General features: G+C 49.1%; 1 protein-coding gene across 1 annotated transcript in view; it reads left to right on the top strand.

Moving 5' to 3' along the window:
* The first annotated feature begins 1,686 nt into the window (after positions 1-1,686).
* Positions 1,687-20,938, top strand: part of IL7R (interleukin 7 receptor) — a 74,713-nt gene continuing 55,461 nt past the window's right edge. Inside the window, exon 1 of the mRNA XM_077281684.1 lies at positions 1,687-1,922. Coding sequence (XP_077137799.1) covers positions 1,841-1,922 — 82 coding nt within the window. The 5' untranslated portion in view covers positions 1,687-1,840. The remainder of the gene's footprint in view (positions 1,923-20,938) is intronic.

The following is a 20,938-nucleotide window of genomic DNA, read 5'->3' as shown; positions in this document are numbered from 1 at the left end:
GATTTGACGCGTTTTTTGTGCAGATTTTATTCTGTTTTGCTGCTGTTTTTGTGCGGATTTTTTGCGAATTTACTCCGTTTTTTACCCCTGCGGATTTCTATAATGGAATGGGTGCAAAAACGCTGCAGATCCGCAAAAAAGAAGTGACATGCCATGCTACTTATTTTAATCTGCAGCGTTTCCACATGGAATTTTCCGCACCATTAACACAGCATTTTTTTAACCATTGATTTACATTGTACTGTAAATCACTTGTGGATCTGCAGCGTTTCTGCACCGCAAAAAACGTTGCGGATCCGCAGGAAATCCGCAACGTGTGCACATACCCTGAGTTGCTTTTGAAGAACCAGGATCATAAGAGAAGCCAATAGTTCTGCACTGGAACCTTAAGTAGCCCCATGAAAATGTCATAAATTATGGAAACATCTTGGACTATAAGGAATATTAAGATTATTTTTATTTTTTATGGTCCTTAAACCACCAGAGGTATAAAGATCCAAATTAGCCAAAAAACCACATGTTTTGCACCTGTTTTTTCCCTCCAGATACTGAGCCGGCTTTGTTTTACCATCCTTGCTGCAGACTTGCTTCTCCAGCCAGCAGCTACTCCATGGATGCAACCCAGAGGGCCCCTTTCTAAGTACAGATGCCTGTGTAATAGTTAAAGGGTGGAGGTCCCGGATTCCTCTGGTATCTTGTGGGCAGATTGTCTTGTGTCAAAGCTGTCCAATGATAGACTTTTTGGGTTGATGGCTTCTGACAGGCTTTACACAGAAGTGGTAACAGTTGATAGTTGGGGCACTGAGTGTTGGATCCTTACCAATCCTTTTATTCACTAATGGAAGATAACAGTTTTGTATCTGTTTTTGTCCCTCCTAATACTGAGCTTTGTAGGAACATCCTTGCCTCAGGCTCGCTTTTGCGGCTAGCAGCTACTCCATGGATCCAACCCAGGGGGCCCCAATGTATAATGGTTAATAGGTGGAGGCCGGGATTCCTCTAGTATCTGCTAGACAAAGTGGCTTGAGTCAAGTCTATCCAAAATAAAAAAAATTTAATTGGTAGCTTCTGACAGACTTTACACAGAAGTGATAGCAGTTGATGGCTGAGGGGTGCCAGGTGTTGGATCCCCACCAACCCCATTATTCATTGATAGAAGACTTACACATTTCTTTACTTATATGTATTGTATTGCTACATTTTCTGACATTTCTATTTTATTAAATATGGAAGACTTTATGCAGCAGTATTGAGCAGTGTAGCTGGGAATCCTGCTCTGGGTAGCAGTAGTATGATCTGTCTGTTCCTACTTTCCTCTCTATCAATAGGCAGCTGTAACCTGATCCCTCAGTGAGCTGGCACTCCACATTATTTTGACCAAGACAGATTGTAGCTGTTTTTCGCAGTGAAGGATGAGTTTCGGAGACAGGAGTAAGGAGAAGTGGGTCATAAGTGGAGATTTCTCCGATAAGATATATTACAAAGTTTTTTGTTACTCTTTTGTATTTTCAATTTATGCAATCTGATAAAACAGCAATGATCATAGGAAAAAAATCTGCGTTCCGCACTTACTAACCATAAAGATACTGTACACCCACAATATCAGGTTATTGTCCAAAAAATCTCCCATTTGTGTTGGGGGCGTCTGCAATGATAATCTGTTTTTCTTAGCAGCATATTGATATCAGAACTGCTCGCTAAGCTCTGGGTAGTTTCCTCTCTATCGCTCGCTCATCATTGGCGCCTCTACATTTCTTGCTGGCTGTGGTTATTTCTGAAGTGCTTGCTACATGTACAATGTTGTGGTAACGTCAGACATGGTAGCAGACGGCTCGCTATCATGCACGCCTCATCCCTCGCTCTTCTCTTTCTCCTGCTCCATGCGTCTCTGCAGCAAAGTGGAGATTTCTCCGGGACGGACGGTAGATATTGCACATTTATTATATTTTACTCCTCGAATTTCTGACAATAGATAAAGATTGAGTTGTTGGTGAAGGAAAAGGCAGAGGAGCCACTTTTTTATTATTATGTTGCACTTTGGGAGCTTTTGTGAGGGAAGAGAAGTGTTCTGTATTACAGGGAATTTCCTGCTTTCTATAAATATTCTCTAATCAGAGTATAAATAACAGTTCTACAACTCTAATAGTTTCAAGATCACTGTTTAGTCAGTGAATGGGGCAGTAACTGTGTACATACAGTATCTAGTCCTGCTCTCAGCTGATACAGTGGGGCAAAAAAGTATTTAGTCAGTCAGCAATAGTGCAAGTTCCACCACTTAAAAAGATGAGAGGCGTCTGTAATTTACATCACAGGTAGACCTCAACTATGGGAGACAAACTGAGAAAAAAAAATCCAGAAAATCACATTGTCTGTTTTTTTATCATTTTATTTGCTTTTTATGGTGGAAAATAAGTATTTGGTCAGAAACAAACAATCAAGATTTCTGGCTCTCACAGACCTGTAACTTCTTCTTTAAGAGTCTCCTCTTTCCTCCCCTCATTACCTGTAGTAATGGCACCTATTTAAACTTGTTATCAGTATAAAAAGACACCTGTGCACACCCTCAGTCTGACTCCAAACTCCACTATGGTGAAGACCAAAGAGCTGTCAAAGAAAACCAGAAACAAAATTGTAGCCCTGCACCAGGCTGGGAAGACTGAATCTGCAATAGCCAACCAGTGTGGAGTGAAGAAATCAACAGTGGGAGCAATAATTAGAAAATGGAAGACATTCAAGACCACTGATAATCTCCCTCGATCTGGGGCTCCACGCAAAATCCCACCCCGTGGGGTCAGAATGATCACAAGAACGGTGAGCAAAAATCCCAGAACCACGCGGGGGGACCTAGTGAATGAACTGCAGAGAGCTGGGACCAATGTAACAAGGCCTACCATAAGTAACACACTACGCCACCATGGACTCAGATCCTGCAGTGCCAGACGTGTCCCACTGCTTAAGCCAGTACATGTCCGGGCCCGTCTGAAGTTTGCTAGAGAGTATTTGGATGATCCAGAGGAGTTTTGGGAGAATGTCCTATGGTCTGATGAAACCAAACTGGAACTGTTTGGTAGAAACACAACTTGTCGTGTTTGGAGGAAAAAGAATACTGAGTTGCATCCATCAAACACCATACCTACTGTAAAGCATGGTGGTGGAAACATCATACTTTGGGGCTGTTTCTCTGCAAAGGGGCCAGGACGACTGATCCGGGTACATGAAAGAATGAATGGGGCCATGTATCGTGAGATTTTGAGTGCAAACCTCCTTCCATCAGCAAGGGCATTGAAGATGAAATGTGGCTGGGTCTTTCAACATGACAATGATCCAAAGCACACCGCCAGGGCAACGAAGGAGTGGCTTCGTAAGAAGCATTTCAAGGTCCTGGAGTGGCCTAGCCAGTCTCCAGATCTCAACCCTATAGAAAACCTTTGGAGGGAGTTGAAAGTCCGTGTTGCCAAGCGAAAAGCCAAAAACATCACTGCTCTAGAGGAGATCTGCATGGAGGAATGGGCCAACATACCAACAACAGTGTGTGGAAACCTTGTGAAGACTTACAGAAAACGTTTGACCTCTGTCATTGCCAACAAAGGATATATAACAAAGTATTGAGATGAAATTTTGTTTCTGACCAAATACTTATTTTCCACCATAATATGCAAATAAAATGATAAAAAAACAGACAATGTGATTTTCTGGATTTTGTTTCCTCAGTTTGTCTCCCATAGTTGAGGTCTACCTATGATGTAAATTACAGACGCCTCTCATCTTTTTAAGTGGTGGAACTTGCACTATTGCTGAATGACTAAATACTTTTTTGCCCCACTGTACATTGTATCCAGTGCAGACCATGCTCTGTGAGCGAAACATCCCAGATTCCAGACTGATACAATGTATCCAGTGCAGACAATGCTCTGTGACTCCAGACTGATACAATGTATCCAGTGCAGACAATGCTCTGTGAGCGAAACATCCCGGACTCCAGACTAATACATTGTAACAATCTAACAGAGAGATTTGTACAGTTCCAGCTGGTTTATCCAGTGCAAATAATGCTCTGTCAGCTAAACACAGCAGCAGCTGTACAGAGAGCTCTGTTGGTTTGGTATAGTGTATCAGTCTGGAGTCCGGGCTGTTGAGCTCACAGAGCATTTCTTAGACTAGAAACATCAGTGGCAGCTGTACAGATCTCTGCTGGTTAGTTACAATGTATCAGTCTACAGTTTGGGATGTTTAGCTCACAGAGCATTGTTTAGACTAGACACATCAGTGGCAGCTGTACAGATCTCTCTGCTGGTTTGTTACAATGTATCAGTCTGGAGTCCAGAAGGTTTAGCTCACAGAGCATTGGCTATACTAGACACATCACCGGCAGCTGCACAGATCTCTGTTGGTTTGTTACAGTGTATCAGTCTGGAGTCCTGGATGTTTAGATGCGTAGCTGCCGCCAGGTACATTTATTCTGATGAACCTGCGTTTCTGAGAAAAAATAGCTTGAGAAGGACTCGGGGACTAAAGAGAGAGGCCTGACTAGTCTGGCGCGGTCCCGGCCAGCTTCTCCCCAGGCTGCTCCCCATGACTGGCCGGTCTCGCCCTATACTCACAGATGGCAGAGTCCTGTCAATCAGCTGGAGCGCAGTGATCAGTAGCCGGCTGAGCCCGGTGTCGGATCTGTCAGCTGGTCGGCATCACAAGTTATGGTTTCTGTAGAATGACGTGGCATTTCATAGAATAATATACCTGGTGGTAATCCCGCTGCCAGGCTCTGATTCCTGCCACCCGTGGCCCGAGCAACAGGAACCTAATGGCAGGATGCCCATCATACACATGGCGCCTGCCGGTCCTGCCAGATTTTATTACCACTGGGATAGGAAAATCCAGATCTGATTAATTTTCCCCGTGAATATCAGAAAGATTTATTACTTTCCATTTACAAAGTGAGGGATTTACATAAAACTGAAAAATACACCAGTGAAATTCTTTGCATAACGAAGTGGCCTGGTGGTGGGGCTGCTGTGGGTTATGTGGGGGGGAGGCCTGGCAGTGGAGCTCCTGTGGGTGATGTGGGGGAAGGCCTGGCAGTGGGGCTGCTGTGGGTTATGTGGGGGAAGGCCTGGCAGTGGGGCTGCTGTGGGTTATGTGGGGGAAGGCCTGGCAGTGGGGCTGCTGTGGGTTATGTAGGGGAAGGCCTGGCAGTGGGGCTGCTGTGGGTTATGTGGGGGAAGGCCTGGCAGTGGGGCTGCTGTGGGTTATGTAGGGGAAGGCCTGGCAGTGGGGCTGCTGTGGGTTATGTGGGGGAAGGCCTGGCAGTGGGGCTGCTGTGGGTGATGTGGGGGGAAGGTCTGGCAGTGGGGCTGCTGTGGGTTATGTGGGGGAAGGCCTGGCAGTGGGGCTGCTGTGGGTTATGTGGGGGAAGGCCTGGCAGTGGGGCTGCTGTGGCTGATGTGGGGGAAGGTCTGGCAGTGGGGCTGCTGTGGGTCATGTGGGGGGAATGCCTGGCAGTGGGGCTGCAGTGGGTGATGTGGGGGGAAGGTCTGGCGGTGGAGCTGCTGTGGGTGATGTGGGGGGGAAGGCCTGGCGGTGGGGCTGCTGTGGGTGATGTGGGGGGAAGGCCTGGCAGTGGGGCTGCTGTGGGTGATGTGGGGGGAAGGCCTGGCAGTGGGGCTGCTGTGGGTGATGTGGGGGAAGGTCTGGCAGTGGGGCTGCTGTGGGTCATGTGGGGGGAATGCCTGGCAGTGGGGCTGCTGTGGTTTATGTAGGGGAAGGCCTGGCAGTGGGGCTGCTGTGGGTGATGTGGGGGAAGGTCTGGCAGTGGGGCTGCTGTGGGTGATGTGGGGGAAGGCCTGGCAGTGGGGCTGCTGTGGGTGATGTGGGGGAAGGTCTGGCAGTGGGGCTGCTGTGGGTGATGTGGGGGGAAGGCCTGGCGGTGGAGCTGCTGTGGGTGATGTGGGGGGAAGGCCTGGCAGTGGGGCTGCTGTGGGTGATGTGGGGGGGAAGGCCTGGCAGTGGGGCTGCTGTGGGTGATGTGAGGGGAAGGCCTGGCGGTGGGGCTGCTGTGGGTGATGTGGGGGGAAGGCCTGGCGGTGGGGCTGCTGTGGGTGATGTGGGGGGAAGGCCTGGCAGTGGGGCTGCTGTGGGTGATGTGGGGGGAAGGCCTGGCAGTGGGGCTGCTGTGGGTGATGTAGGGGAAGGCCTGGCAGTGGGGCTGCTGTGGGTGATGTGGGGGGAAGGCCTGGCAGTGGGGCTGCTGTGGGTGATGTGGGGGGAAGGCCTGGCAGTGGGGCTGCTGTGGGTGATGTAGGGGAAGGCCTGGCAGTGGGGCTGCTGTGGGTCATGTGGGGGAAGGCCTGGCAGTGGGGCTGCTGTGGGTCATGTGGGGGAAGGCCTGGCAGTGGGGCTGCTGTGGGTCATGTGGGGAAGGCCTGGCGGTTGGGCGGCTGTGGGTGATGTGGGGGGAAGGCCTGGTGGTGGAGCTGCTGTGGGTGATGTGGGAGGAAGGCCTGGCGGTGGGGCTGCTGTGGGTGATGTGGGGGGAAGGCCTGGCAGTGGGGCTACTGTGGGTGATGTGGGGGAAGTCCTGGCAGTGGGGCTGCTGTGGGTCATGTGGGGGAAGGCCTGGCAGTGGGGCTGCTGTGGGTCATGTGGGGGAAGGCCTGGCAGTGGGGCTGCTGTGAGTGATGTGGGGGGAAGGCCTGGCGGTAGAGCTGCTGTGGGTGATGTGGGGGGAAGGCCTGGCGGTGGGGCTGCTGTGGGTGATGTGGGGGGAAGGCCTGGTGGTGGAGCTGCTGTGGGTGATGTGGGGGAAGGTCTGGCAGTGGGGCTGCTGTGGGTGATGTGGGGGGAAGGCCTGGCAGTGGGGCTACTGTGGGTGATGTGGGGGAAGTCCTGGCAGTGGGGCTGCTGTGGGTCATGTGGGGGAAGGCCTGGCAGTGGGGCTGCTGTGGGTCATGTGGGGGAAGGCCTGGCAGTGGGGCTGCTGTGGGTGATGTGGGGGGAAGGCCTGGCGGTAGAGCTGCTGTGGGTGATGTGGGGGGAAGGCCTGGCGGTGGGGCTGCTGTGGGTGATGTGGGGGGAAGGCCTGGCAGTGGGGCTGCTGTGGGTGATGTGGGGGAAGGCCTGGCAGTGGGGCTGCTGTGGGTCATGTGGGGGAAGGCCTGGCGGTGGAGCTGCTGTGGGTGATGTGGGAGGAAGGCCTGGCGGTGGGGCTGCAGTGGGTGATGTGGGGGGAAGGTCTGGCAGTGGGGCTGCTGTGGGTGATGTGGGGGAAGGTCTGGCAGTGGGGCTGCTGTGGGTGATGTGGGGGAAGGCCTGGCAGTGGGTCTCCTGTGGGTGATGTGGGGGGAAGGCCTGGCAGTGGGGCTGCTGTGGGTGATGTGGGGGGAAGGCCTGGCAGTGGGGCTACTGTGGGGGGAAGACCTGGTAGTGGGGCTGTTGTGGGTGATGTGGGGGGAAGACCTGGTAGTGGGGCTGTTGTGGGTGATGTGGGGGGAAGGCCTGGCAGTGGGGCTGCTGTGGGTGATATGGGGGGAAGGCCTGGCAGTGGGGCTGCTGTGGGTGATATGGGGGGAAGGCCTGGCAGTGGGGCTGCTGTGGGTGATGTGGGGGAAGGCCTGGCAGTGGGGCTGCTGTGGGTGATGTGGGGGAAGACCTGGTAGTGGGGCTGTTGTGGGTGATTTGGGTGGAAGACCTGGCGGTGGGGCTGCTGTGGGTGATGTGGGGGAAGGCTGCACCCTAAAATCTCTGGCCTGGCCACTGCGCACTCGTCCTGTCACATTGTTACAGAAGTTAGAGACACTTTGTAACACATAGATATCACTCATGAGGAGGCGGAAGAATCACACCGTTACTCTGGTTATAACCACGGTACAAGTCTATACAAAGAAGACTACAACCCCCAGCATGTCTGACCACTGGACATGACCAAATGCAACTCTAAAAGTCTCAACACGACCCATGGCAATGCCAACGCCACCTTCCTGTCAGCCATTACATCAGCCAACGTAAAAAATAACGTTCCCCTGGATAAGGGAGCGGCAGATGCCTCGGGGGTTCGTCTGTCTCGCGTCATTGTAGCCTTTATGTCATCTCGGATTTACACATTGTAACCAAGATTATCACGTGGCAGACATGATGAAACCACAGCGAGAGCAACTGTGCTGGAAAAAACACGGCTGTGACCAGTATATACTGGGATGAGAGGGTCTGTACTGGGATGTGAGGGTCTGTACTGGGATGTGACGGTCTGTACTGAGATGTGAGGGTCTGTACTGGGGTGTGAAAGTCTGTACTGGGATGTGAGGGTCTGCACTGGGTTGTGAGGGTGTGTACTAGGGTGTGAGGGTCTGTACTGGGATGAGAGGGTCTGTACTGAGATGTGAGGATCTGTACTGGGATGAGAGGGTCTGTACTGTGATGTGAGGGTCTGTACTGGGATGTGAGGGTCTGTACTGGGATGAGAGGGTCTGTACTGTGATGTGAGGGTCTGTACTGGGATGTGAGGGTCTGTACTGGGATAAGAGGGTCTGTACTGGGGAGTGAGGGTCTGTATTGTGGTGTGAGAGTGTACTGGGATGTGAGGGTCTGTACTCCGGTGCGAGGGTCTGTACTGAGATGTGAGGATCTGTACTGGGGTGTGAAAGTCTGTACTGGGTTGTGAGGGCCTGCACTGGGTTGTGAGGGTGTGTACTAGGGTGTGAGGGTCTGTACTGGGACGAGAGGGTCTGTACTGGGATGTGAAGGTCTGAGGACTGTACTGGGATGAGAGGGTCTGTACTGGGGTGTGAGGGTCTGTATTGTGGTATGAGAGTGTACTGGGATGTGAGGGTCTGTACTCCGGTGCGAGGGTCTGTACTGGGATGCGAGGGTCTGTACTAGGATTTGAGGGTCTGTACTGGGGTATGAGGGTCTGTACTGGGATTTGAGGGTCTGTGCTGGAATGTGAGGGTCTGTAGTGGATGTGAGGGTCTGTACTGGGATGTGAGGGACTGTAGGCGTGTGAGGGTCTGTACTGGGATATGATGGACTGTACTGGGATGTGAGGGACTGTACTGGATTGTGAGGGTCTGTACTGGGGTGTGAGGGTCTGTATTGGGGTGTGAGAGTCTGTACTGGGATGTGAGGGTCTGTACTGGGATTTGAGGGCCTGTGCTGGGATGTGAGGGTCTGTACTGGGATTTGAGGGTCTGCACTGGGATGTGAGGGTCTGTACTGAGATGTGAGGGTCTGTATTGGAGTGTGAGAGTCTGTACTGGGATGTGATGGTCTGTACTGGGATGAGAGGGTCTGTACTGGAATTTGAGGGTCTGTACTGGGGTGTGAGGGTCTGTACTGGGATTTGAGGGTCTGTACTTGGATGTGACGGTCTGTACTGGGATGTGAGGGTCTGTACTGGGGTGTGAGGGTCTGTACTGGGGTGTGAGGGTCTGTACTGGGGTGTGAGAGTCTGTACTGGGATTTGACGGTCTGTACTGGGATGTGAGGGTCTGTACTGGGATGTGAGGGTCTGTACTGGGATGTGAGGGTCTGTACTGGGGTGTGAGGGTCTGTACTGGGATGTGAGGGTCTGTACTGGGATGTGAGGGTCTGTACTGGGATGTGAGGGTCTGTACTGGGATGTGAGGGTCTGTACTGGGGTGTGAGGGTCTGTACTGGGGTGTGAGGGTCTGTACTGGGGTGTGAGGGTCTGTACTGGGATTTGACGGTCTGTACTGGGATGTGAGGGTCTGTACTGGGATGTGAGGGTCTGTACTGGGATGTGAGGGTCTGTACTGGGGTGTGAGGGTCTGTACTGGGATTTGAGGGTCTGTACTGGGATGTGAGAGTCTGTACTGGGATTTGACGGTCTGTACTGGGATGTGAGGGTCTGTGCTGGGGTGTGAGGGTCTGTACTGGGGTGTGAGGGTCTGTACTGGCATTTGAGGGTCTGTGCTGGGATGTGAGGGTCTGTATTGGGGTTTGAGAGTCTGTACTGGGATGTGACGGTCTGTACTGAGATGTGAGGGTCTGTACTGGGATGTGAGGGTCTGTACTGGGATTTGAGGGTCTGTACTGGGGTGTGAGGATCTGTACTGGGATTTGAGGGTCTATGCTGGGATGTGAGGGTCTGTACTGAGATGTAAGTGTAGGGAGGAGAGCCAAACTTGCAGTCTCTCCTGCGTGTCTAGGCTGGAACTGTCGAGGCTGTCACCAGTATTTCAGGGGGAAGAGATTGCTGACGGGAGCAGTTCAGGACACCTGTCTAAATGGGGCAGATCCGACATAAATAGCAGTCTGAGCGGCAGGGGCTGGCTGGCACTTTTCAGCCTGGGGGGCAATCACAAGGCAGTGGCCCTTGAGTTGCGGTGGCCTTCCTTTTCCCTGCTTATCTCTTGTCATTGCATAAAAGTAGCAGAGATAACAGACCTTAAAAACAGGCTGGTACATAGATATGGGAACAGAACGGAGCTTGCTGCATAGAAATGGTAGCAGAACCGAGCTTACACCAGAGATATGTGAGCAGAACCGAGCTTACTGCAGAGATATGGGAGCAGAACCGAGCTTACTACAGATAAAAGGGAGCAGGACCGAGCTTACTCCAGAGATATGGGAGCAGAATCGAGCTTACTACAGAGAAAAGGGAGCAGGACCAAGCTTACTCCAGAGATATGGGAGCAGACCTGAGCTTCCTCCAGAGATATGGGAGCAGAACCGAGCTTACTCCAGAGATATGGGAGCAGAATCGAGCTTACTACAGAGAAAAGGGAGCAGGACCAAGCTTACTCCAGAGATATGGGAGCAGACCTGAGCTTCCTCCAGAGATATGGGAGCAGAACCGAGCTTACTGCAGAGATATGGGAGCAGAATCGAGCTTACTCCAGAGATATGGGAGCAGAACAGAGCTTACTACAGAGATAGGGGAGCAGAACAGAGCTTACTACAGAGATAGAGGAGCAGGACCGAGCTTACTGCAGAGATATGGGAGCAGGACCGAGCTTACTGCAGAGATATGGGAGTAGGACCGAGCTTACTGCAGAGAAAAGGGAGCAGGACCGAGCTTACTCCAGAGATATGGCAGCAGAACCGAGCTTACTCTGGAGATATGGGAGCAGAACCGAGCTTACTGCAGAGAAAAGGGAGCAGGACCGAGCTTACTCCAGAGATATGGGAGCAGAACCGAGCTTACTCTGGAGATATGGGAGCAGAACCGAGCTTACTCCGGAGATATGGGAGCAGAACGGAGCTTACTACAGAGATAAGAGAGCAGGACCAAGCTTAATAAGTCTACTACATGGAACCAAGCCTGCTACATAGAAACTGGAGCAGAACCAAGATTACGGCATACATACAGTACCATAATCTAGATTACTACATTGATAGAATACCAGAACCAAGCTTACTGCTTAGATACTGTATGGTGCCATAACGGAGCTTACTTACAAACATACCTACAAGACGGCTACACAGTGCCTACTACTGTCACCACTACACAGCGAATACATAATATTATAATATCACCATTACCTCTACATGAAACTACATTCTATACTGATATAGAAATTTGGCTTGGGGTGAATTTACCCCCCTGTGTGTATGCTGTGACCGTTCCCAATTATTATCAGATCAGATATATTGAGCGCTCAAGAAAGAATGAACTCTGACACAAAGTGACAGTATAACATTCCATCCAGATCTCTGGAGCTTTATTCCATGATACATAGTTTTATAAAAGCGTATAAAAGGGGGGTGGTTAGTAAATTAACATACAATTTAGTACATGGCATATTCGAACTATGGTCTACCTAGCAACAAGCTGATTTAGCATTCTCGGAAATAGCTGTCACCCTTATCCTGCTAGTCAGCAACATTCTTAGACATTAGTTTTAACTTCCCGTTTTCTGGCGTTTTAGACATAGTGGAAAGTACCAAGAACCATCTTGCCTAACTCATGTGATTTAAGTTGAGCAATTGATTATAAAGTAGCTGAGTATACAGTTATATATATTTGCTTTTTTATGTAAGTATATATGATTAAATGGAGTATACATGCAAGTGAGATCTACATGATATATAAAGACCAATGATACCACTATTACTATAATGACTGAATTACATTAAGCGGCTACTAAATGTAAAAAAAAAGCTACCTAAAAAGAGCAATATTACAACCTTACAGTAACCGTATATTGGTAGATACCAAGTGATTACAGTACAGTTATATACAGTAACTTACACACGACGTTCTTTCTGATTCGGATCGTTCACATTTATATCCGGCCCAGACCGACATGACAACTTCTCCAGCCAGGACTCGTCTGCACAGATTACAACAAAGGCACATTTCACTTCTCACATTTCTAGCACCGTTTCCATCTATTCCCAACCTACAAAAACTCCCCACTCTGTGTGCACCTGCAGTGTGGACCATTGACCCCAATATTTAATCAATTGTGTCATTACTAGGATTACTCCCACCTCCCAAAAAATGAAAGTGCCCTACTGAAGAGATGGCCCGGGGACCACCACGGTGCAGGAAGACTACTGTACACAAGACGAGGTGCGAACAACAAAGGATGGATTTATTGGGAGACAGGGAATGGAAGGGACATGGAAAGTGCAAACAGGGATTTACAATCGCACAAGATAATGCACATGAAACAACTGGTCTATATAATAGCACATTGCTTCAACAATTTCAAACTCAGAATCTATCTCACCAGCAACTTTACACAATAAAACATTTATAGATGCTACTCTGCATATAACCTTCCTGGCCTGTACTACGCAGGCCGCACGGCTGCCGTGCTCTTACTACTGAAGCCTGCACTAGACCCTAACTGTTGCGCCAGGCAGGAACAGACTCACGGTGATGTTGGGGACACAGGTCCAGTCCCGGGGGGCCCCAGAATGTCCAAAACGGTGGTGCGCACGGATTCCTATCGGCTCTGTAAAGCGTGGTCTTCTCTTTGCTCCTGGAAACCGTAAGTCCCCTTCCAAGTATCTTCGTGGCTTCACCAACCAGCGCAGAACAGCCACTCTTTGCTGTAAACGGGAAAGTCTATCTGACAAACACAGTTCGTCTCAAGCTGTGTAATCTTTCTTGCAGCCAAAGTCTCTTCCTTGCAAACAGGACAGAACACAACACCCAGTTTTCTATCTTCCCTCTGGAGACTTCTTCCTGCAAGCTGCTCCAGCTCCACCCCTTCACACAGCCCCGACCAATTCATAGCAAAAGCAAGAGTAGGGGAGAACAGTAGAACATACCATCACATAAGACAAGGGGATGCAGACTCTTAAAGTGACAGCGTGTTTCTTATTATCCACAACAGCACCACCCTCTTACATGCCTCCCTTCTTAATGATGGTCGTCCTCGGCCATCACAGCTTCAGGGTAAAAGTGTAATGGAGGAGGCAACAAAGGTGTACAAACAAACAGAGCACACTGTTCTACATATCGGACTGGTGGAACCCCTGCATTAGACCTCTGGGATCTCCGAAGCTCTTGGCTGTCAGGCAAGGCCTGACTATCTTCCAGAGTAACACTTGTTGCAGGGGACATTGTGCGCTCTTGTCTGGTCTCCTCCTCACATGGCGGTACTGGTACATACATGAGATTACCGCCTCGGGGCGGCTGAGGACCCCCTACTGTGTCAGGGACGGTCCACCACTCATCATCTAATTGGACATCAGGCATAACAGATTCTGGAAGTGGAGTGGCGCCTCCAGGCAACAATGGCATAGAACAGACTTTAGACCGGCAAGGCCGCAGCATATTTCTGTGAAGTACTCTAGGGGTGGATGCCCCATCTTCAACCTGTACCTTGTAGACAGGGCCGTTAGCATACACTCGCTCGATAACCTTGTACGGCTGTACTTCCCATCTTTCACTTAGTTTTCCCTTAGGGCGTCTCTCTCTGCCACGGCTACTTGCCAATATCCGCTTGCTACGTCCAGGGTGGAGAAGTACTTGGCTTTCCCCAATGCTGTCAAGGATTCCTCGATGCGGGGCAACGGATACGAGTCTCGAACAGTGCAGGCATTGAGTTTCCTGTAATCTACACAGAACCGGATGGTCCCATCCTTTTTCTTGACGAGCACCACCGGGGCTGCCCAAGGGCTCTGACTACTCTGCACCACTCCTGAATCCAGCATCTGCCGCAGTAATGTTTTCACCTCTTGGTACATCTTGGGCGGGATCTGCCGGTATCGTTCTCGAATTGGACGAGCTTCCCCAGTCGGGATCTCATGCGTGATTGCTTCAGTACAGCCGAAATCTTCGGCGTGACGGGCGAATGCGGCCTGATTTTCCCACAGCATAGTTTCTATTGCTTGCACATGCTCAGGGCCCATAGCCTGCACATCCACTTCCATTTGCTCAAGGATGACCCGTCCACTCCACTCCGGAGATGGTGTCTCTTCGCCTCCCGCAGCAACTGCTAGGGTCCACCCCACGCCTTCTTTCGGTGATAAAGGCATCTCCTTCTGACTCACCACTTCACCCTTATGTAGGTACACCAGGGCCAGATCTGTCCCTCGTGGCAAGGCGACCTCCCTGGGGCTCACATTCAAAGCTCTTATGGGGACATGTCCTCGCTGGACCACAGCTATCGTGCGAGCTATCATGACTTCTTGGTCCACTCCACCGCCTACCACAGGCTGAACAACCACTTCCAACCCATCAAGGTTGCGGTGGGTCCCCACTGGAAGGTACACTAAAGTTTCTCGCTCGGGAGGTAGGATTACAGGTTCTTTCCCAGGAGCCCGGATGACCCCCACCGTCTGATAAGATGGCACACTCTTCTGCGTCCCACAGACGCGGATCAGTCGTTGAAGGGCCTCCTGAGTAGGCTTATGTGGAGTAGCCTTCTTCCAATATCCAGGTCCCCGTTTGGTAAACATAATCTGATCGAGTTCCCGTAGGATATTCATTCCCAGTACTACAGGCACATCTTTCTTGACAGGCTCAGGGACTAGTAGGATCCCTTTTCTTCCAACTACTTGTCCACAGATTCGAATATTCATCCACACGACCCCTGTGACCAGAATCGGTTGTTGGTTGGCAGCAAACAAGCGAACCAATGTCTCTTTTTCTGGCTTGGCCAGGTCCTGGAAATGCTGCTTGAAGTACGCTTCTGGCATCGTTGTCACTTGTGACCCGGTATCTACCAGGCAATCCACCAGAACTCCTTCAAATTCAGCACGTAGGATGGGGCTCCCAGCGATCAAGTGTTCGTTATGATATGGAGCGGCCTCTCTTCTCGCCTCCCCCGCAGAGTGCCGCACTACTGCGGGGGTTGGTAGTTTAACGACGGCTTCCACCGGCCTTGAGTATAGTTCCGACAGTCTTTGGCAAGGTGCCCCCGTCCTCTACACTCCCAGCATTGAACGCCTCCCCCTCGCCGAGGGGTACTTCCAGCCTGTCCTCGGGCCGCCGATGTCTGACGGGAGGGGGCTTGTTCCCACTGATCCCTTGTCGATCGGGCCGAAGAATGGTTGTATGAGTATGGTGGGTCAGTTTCTTGTAGTTCCCCCACTCTCCGCTCCATCTGGGTCAGTTTCTCTTGTACGTTCACAAGGGACCGCTGCAAATCTTGCACTACCTGGACCAGCACTTCTTGATGGTTTGGGTCCCTTCTGGCATTGGCGCCCTGGACACGCATCACTCCAGACGCATAGCTTTCTTCTTTACTTCGGGCCACTGTTTGCGCCAGGACTTGACGAAACGTAAGGGCCGGGTCTGCCCGGGCCCGTTCTGACAGTGCTCGCCTCAAGGATGTGCTGTGTAGTCGCAGAATGAATTGCTCCCGGAGTATCCGGTCTTTAGAGCCCATGCCGCCAAGTCCATCTGCCTCCTTTCTCTGCACCTCTTCGAACACTTCTTGCAGTACTGTTGCATACTGAGAAATTCCTTCTTCTTCCCGCTGCAGCCTAGAGAAAAATTTGGCGCGAAGATGTCCCGCGCTAGCAGTCTCACCGTAGATCTCTTCCAGGAACTTCACTAGCTCCTTCAGGGTGCTGCGGATGAGTTCTGGTTGTAGGCAGACGTTTCTGCGGGCTTCCCCCTCTAGGGCAGTTAAAGCAATGTCCACTTCAAGGTCTGGGCTTATGTTATAAATCTTCAGGGTGCATTGCAGCCGGGACACCCAGTCGGACAGTGGCATATTCTTGCCGTCAAATTTTGGGAGCACACTAAATATGGTGCCCATAGGGAGTGTCCTTGCAGGGGTTCCACCAATGGCCACAGCATCCCCATTAATGTTAGCATTCCCGCCATTGCTGTCTGCTGCCTCCATCTTGGTGACAGTACCCTGCTCGCAGCGCCACTTGAAGCGATGGCCCGGGGACCACCACAGTGCAGGAAGACTACTGTACACAAGACGAGGTGCGAACAACAAAGGATGGATTTATTGGGAGACAGGGAATGGAAGGGACATGGAAAGTGCAAACAGGGATTTACAATCGCACAAGATAATGCACATGAAACAACTGGTCTATATAATAGCACATTGCTTCAACAATTTCAAACTCAGAATCTATCTCACCAGCAACTTTACACAATAAAACATTTATAGATGCTACTCTGCATATAACCTTCCTGGCCTTTACTACGCAGGCCGCACGGCTGCCGTGCTCTTACTACTGAAGCCTGCACTAGACCCTAACTGTTGCGCCAGGCAGGAACAGACTCACGGTGATGTTGGGGACACAGGTCCAGTCCCGGGGGGCCCCAGAATGTCCAAAACGGTGGTGCGCACGGATTCCTATCGGCTCTGTAAAGCGTGGTCTTCTCTTTGCTCCTGGAAACCGTAAGTCCCCTTCCAAGTATCTTCGTGGCTTCACCAACCAGCGCAGAACAGCCACCCTTCGCTGTAAACGGGAAAGTCTATCTGACAAACACAGTTCGTCTCAAGCTGTGTAATCTTTCTTGCAGCCAAAGTCTCTTCCTTGCAAACAGGACAGAACACAACACCCAGTTTTCTATCTTCCCTCTGGAGACTTCTTCCTGCACGCTGCTTCAGCTCCACCTCTTCACACAGCCCGACCAATTCATAGCAAAAGCAAGAGTAGGGGAGAACAGTAGAACATACCATCACATAAGACAAGGGGATGCAGCCTCTTAAAGTGACAGCGTGTTTCTTATTATCCACAACAGCACCACCCTCTTACACTACGGAAAGTAGTAATGCCCCTACTGTGCAACGACATGTATGGGCCTTTGAAGGATATAATATCCCAAGTGCCCCCTTCCAGCAACAAATACCCTTGAGTGTTCACTTAACGTAACAATTCCCCTCCCCCCAAAAAAAAGGATCCTGAGTGCCCCTATCAAAACTAATGTGCCCATTCATAACAAATAATGTCCTCTGAGCACCCACACAGCTCTGTATCTACAGAATGATGGTCCTATAGCCCCAAATACCCCTTTATTATACATTGAGGACCCCAAAACTCCCTATATATAGTAAAATGGCTACATAGCCCCCTATATACAATATGATGTCCCAACTGCCTCCTATATATAGTATGAGGTTTTACAGTTTTCTATATATACTATAGCTCCCCACAAATATTATGTCACCAAACCCCCCTACATATAGTATGATGGTCCCCTACAGCTCTCTAATTGCGATATTATGCACCTCACAGCTTCCTATATATAGTATGATGATCCCGCATCCCCTCTATATATAGTATCATGTCCCTACAGCCCCTTATATGGAATATGGTGGCCCCACAGCCCCATATAATGGTCCCCACAGTTTCTTTTATTTATATATATATATATATTATATATAGTATGAAGGTATCCCACTGCCCCACATATATAGTATGATGGTCCCCACAGCCCCACATATATAGTATATGTAGTGCGATGGCCCCAGTTCCCACCATAAATATAGTATGATGGCACCAGTCGCCCATATATATAGTATGATGGCCCCAGTTCTCCTCATATATCTAGTATGATGGCCCCAGTTCTCCCCATATATAGTATGATGGCCCCAGTTATCCCCAAATATATAGTATAATAGCCCCAGTTCTCCCATATATATAGTAGGATGGCCCCAGTTCTCACCATGTATGTAGTAAGATGGCCCCAGTTCTCCCCATGTATGTAGAAAGATGGCCCCAGTTCCTCCATATTTTTTTCTTACGATCCGCAGAGCGGCATGAGGCAATAATGTGAGCACACTGAAGTCTCAGGAAGCTGCGGTCTGCAGCTTATGAGACATACCAGGGTTTCCACTAGGAATTTTGGGGCCCCATACTGGTAAAATTTTCGGGTTCCCTTGAGACTCCACCAAGGCTCCACCCCAGCTCCACCTCCACTGTCCCACCGCCCACTCTTGGAAAAACTCAACTTCTCCACCACATCCTCACCGATAAGATATTAACAGGTCCCATCAAACACCAGATCACATTCATAACCAGCAGCTTTTGTTCTGGCAAAAGAATTTTTAAGTTGACACCACGACACGGTAGACTTTTTCGGCTTTGCCCTACTCTAAACTATTTAAAATAAATATATTTTTATGTATTTTTCTTTAAGAGAATGAGTGACATACATTTACGTTTTTTAAAACAACAATTAATACCACATGCAAGGGACAAATATCGTCACACCATGACCAGACCACATATTACCACCACATAGTGACCGATAATACTACATACAAGGAATACATACCACCACACCATGACCAAACCACATATTACCACCACAGTGACCAAATAATACCACATACAAGGAACAAATACAAACACACCATGTCCAGACCACATATTACCACCACATGATGACCAATAATACCACATTCAAGGAACAAATACCACCACACCATGCCCAGACCATATATTACTACCACAGTGCGCGAATAGTACCACATACAAGGTACAAATACTGCCAAACCATGACCAGACCACATATTACCACCACATAGTGACTGAATACTACAATACTGATCATTAATTTAAAAAAAAACCACAATACTAAGTGCTATTGTATACAGGAACTCTGTATTTACTGTCAGTGTACAGGTAATACAGTGATCACTGGTGATATTATACACAGGAGCTTTGTATATAGTGTCAGTGTACAGGTAATACATGGATCACCAGTGACATTATACACAAGAGCTCTGTATAAAGTGCCAGTGTACAGGTAATACAGTGATCACCACTGCCAGTGACATTATACACAGGAGCTCTATATATATATAGTATACGGTGTATAGTGTCAGTGTATAGGTAATACACTGACTCACCAGTGACATCTCTAGCTGAAGTCCTTCATCTTTGCTTTTCTTTTTCATCTAGCACAAACCGCCGTCACTTCTTCCAGCCAGGACTCGTCTCTGCATAAATTAGCACAGTTACCTAGAGCACCGCTTCCAGAGCACATTCCCCACTTTTTCACTTTCTTCTACACTACACATCTGAATACAGAGGTCCACTCACAATCAATATATAATTGGTTATTATGTGTCATGGATCCCTACTCCGTGGTGTCACTTATTCGTCACGTGACCGCTCTCACACGTGACTTGGGGTTATGCCTGCAAGGGTTAATCTATCTCCCCTCTCAGTCCAGCATTCAACCTCTGTCCTATGCTGTAATGGGAGCATAAATCACACACCGGCCCAGGCCACACACCCGCTCATACACGCTGCCACCACTCATCGAATACACGGGTGATGAGTCCCGAAAATAATACTAATAAAAATATGTCTATCACTCATAAGGCTCACACACCTTAGACTATGGATTCTTTTAGAACATTCAAGGTTCAACTTGTTAAAGTTTTATACTTTAATAACAATAAAAAAGTTCAGTGCTTACAAGAAGAAAAAAAGGTATAAAAATATGATAATAAAAAGACATACAACTTATGCAAAACAGTATCAAAATAAACAGGAGAAACTTACAGAAATTATCTAACTGGTAGTTGCCTTCTGCTCCCTGAGGGTAGGACGAATGTAGGTTGGAACACACCAGCTTCTCAGGCTGCCCCATCATGTGAACACAATTCTCTGTCTGCAGCCTAAATTTATAACTTTGGTCTGGAGGTCAGGTTTCTAGACCGGCCCCTCAGGTCAATATCATAACTGCTGCCTGTTTGATTGGGCCACGGCCGCGCCCCCAATGAATACATTATTTTCTCTTGAGATACTTGTGAAAGGGTTCTCAGGAATAGATGCCCTCCGGCCGCAATTAGCATCTCCCCTCCAAGACCTGAGAGGTGCCAAATGTTACGTTTCTTCTTGGCCCTAGCTAGACCTCCTGGTGAGATATGGAGGCACAATTTCTACTAGTCCCAAGGAAGTACCTATTAACACCGAGGTGTGACTTGCCTTCAGGACAGATGTTACATTATCACTAGTCACACATATAACCCTAGACATATGTCACTACACACATATAGATATATATATACACATATTTCACCACATTATGCAACCTCATAGATTATAAGCTTGGTAGCAGGGCCCTCATTCCTTTTGGTATCTGTTGATCTATGTTTATTGTTATGCTTAAAGTCCATTGTCTGTACAAGTCCCCTCTAAAATGTAAAGTGTTGCGGAATATGTTGGAGCTATAGAAATAAAATTATTATTATGAATTATTATTATTAACCCACCATTCCAAACATAAATTATAATCCGCCACTGTGCACCCACTAACTATAAATAGCCACTTTCCCCATTTAATATATAAATTAATTAGCACCTGTACTCTTTCCCCAATTCTTTACCAGTCACTTCATCCTCAACGCCCCCACTATGGACCTCCCGCTCTAACCCTAACCCCGATTCATTATATTTACATGCCCCTCCCGCCCCAATTCATTGTTATGTGTTTCTCTCCCACCCACCCTCTATTCATTATCAACTGCTCTATCCCACATTCAATACATCATTTACTCCCCCACTCTCAAAATTTATTATTTGTTCTCCTCCTAGATCA

The sequence above is a fragment of the Ranitomeya variabilis genome, chromosome 1, assembly GCF_051348905.1.
Source record: "Ranitomeya variabilis isolate aRanVar5 chromosome 1, aRanVar5.hap1, whole genome shotgun sequence".
Classification (NCBI taxonomy): Eukaryota; Metazoa; Chordata; class Amphibia; order Anura; family Dendrobatidae; genus Ranitomeya; species Ranitomeya variabilis.
Note: the sequence above shows the minus strand (reverse complement) of the source record. Positions and strands in the feature narration are given on the sequence as shown.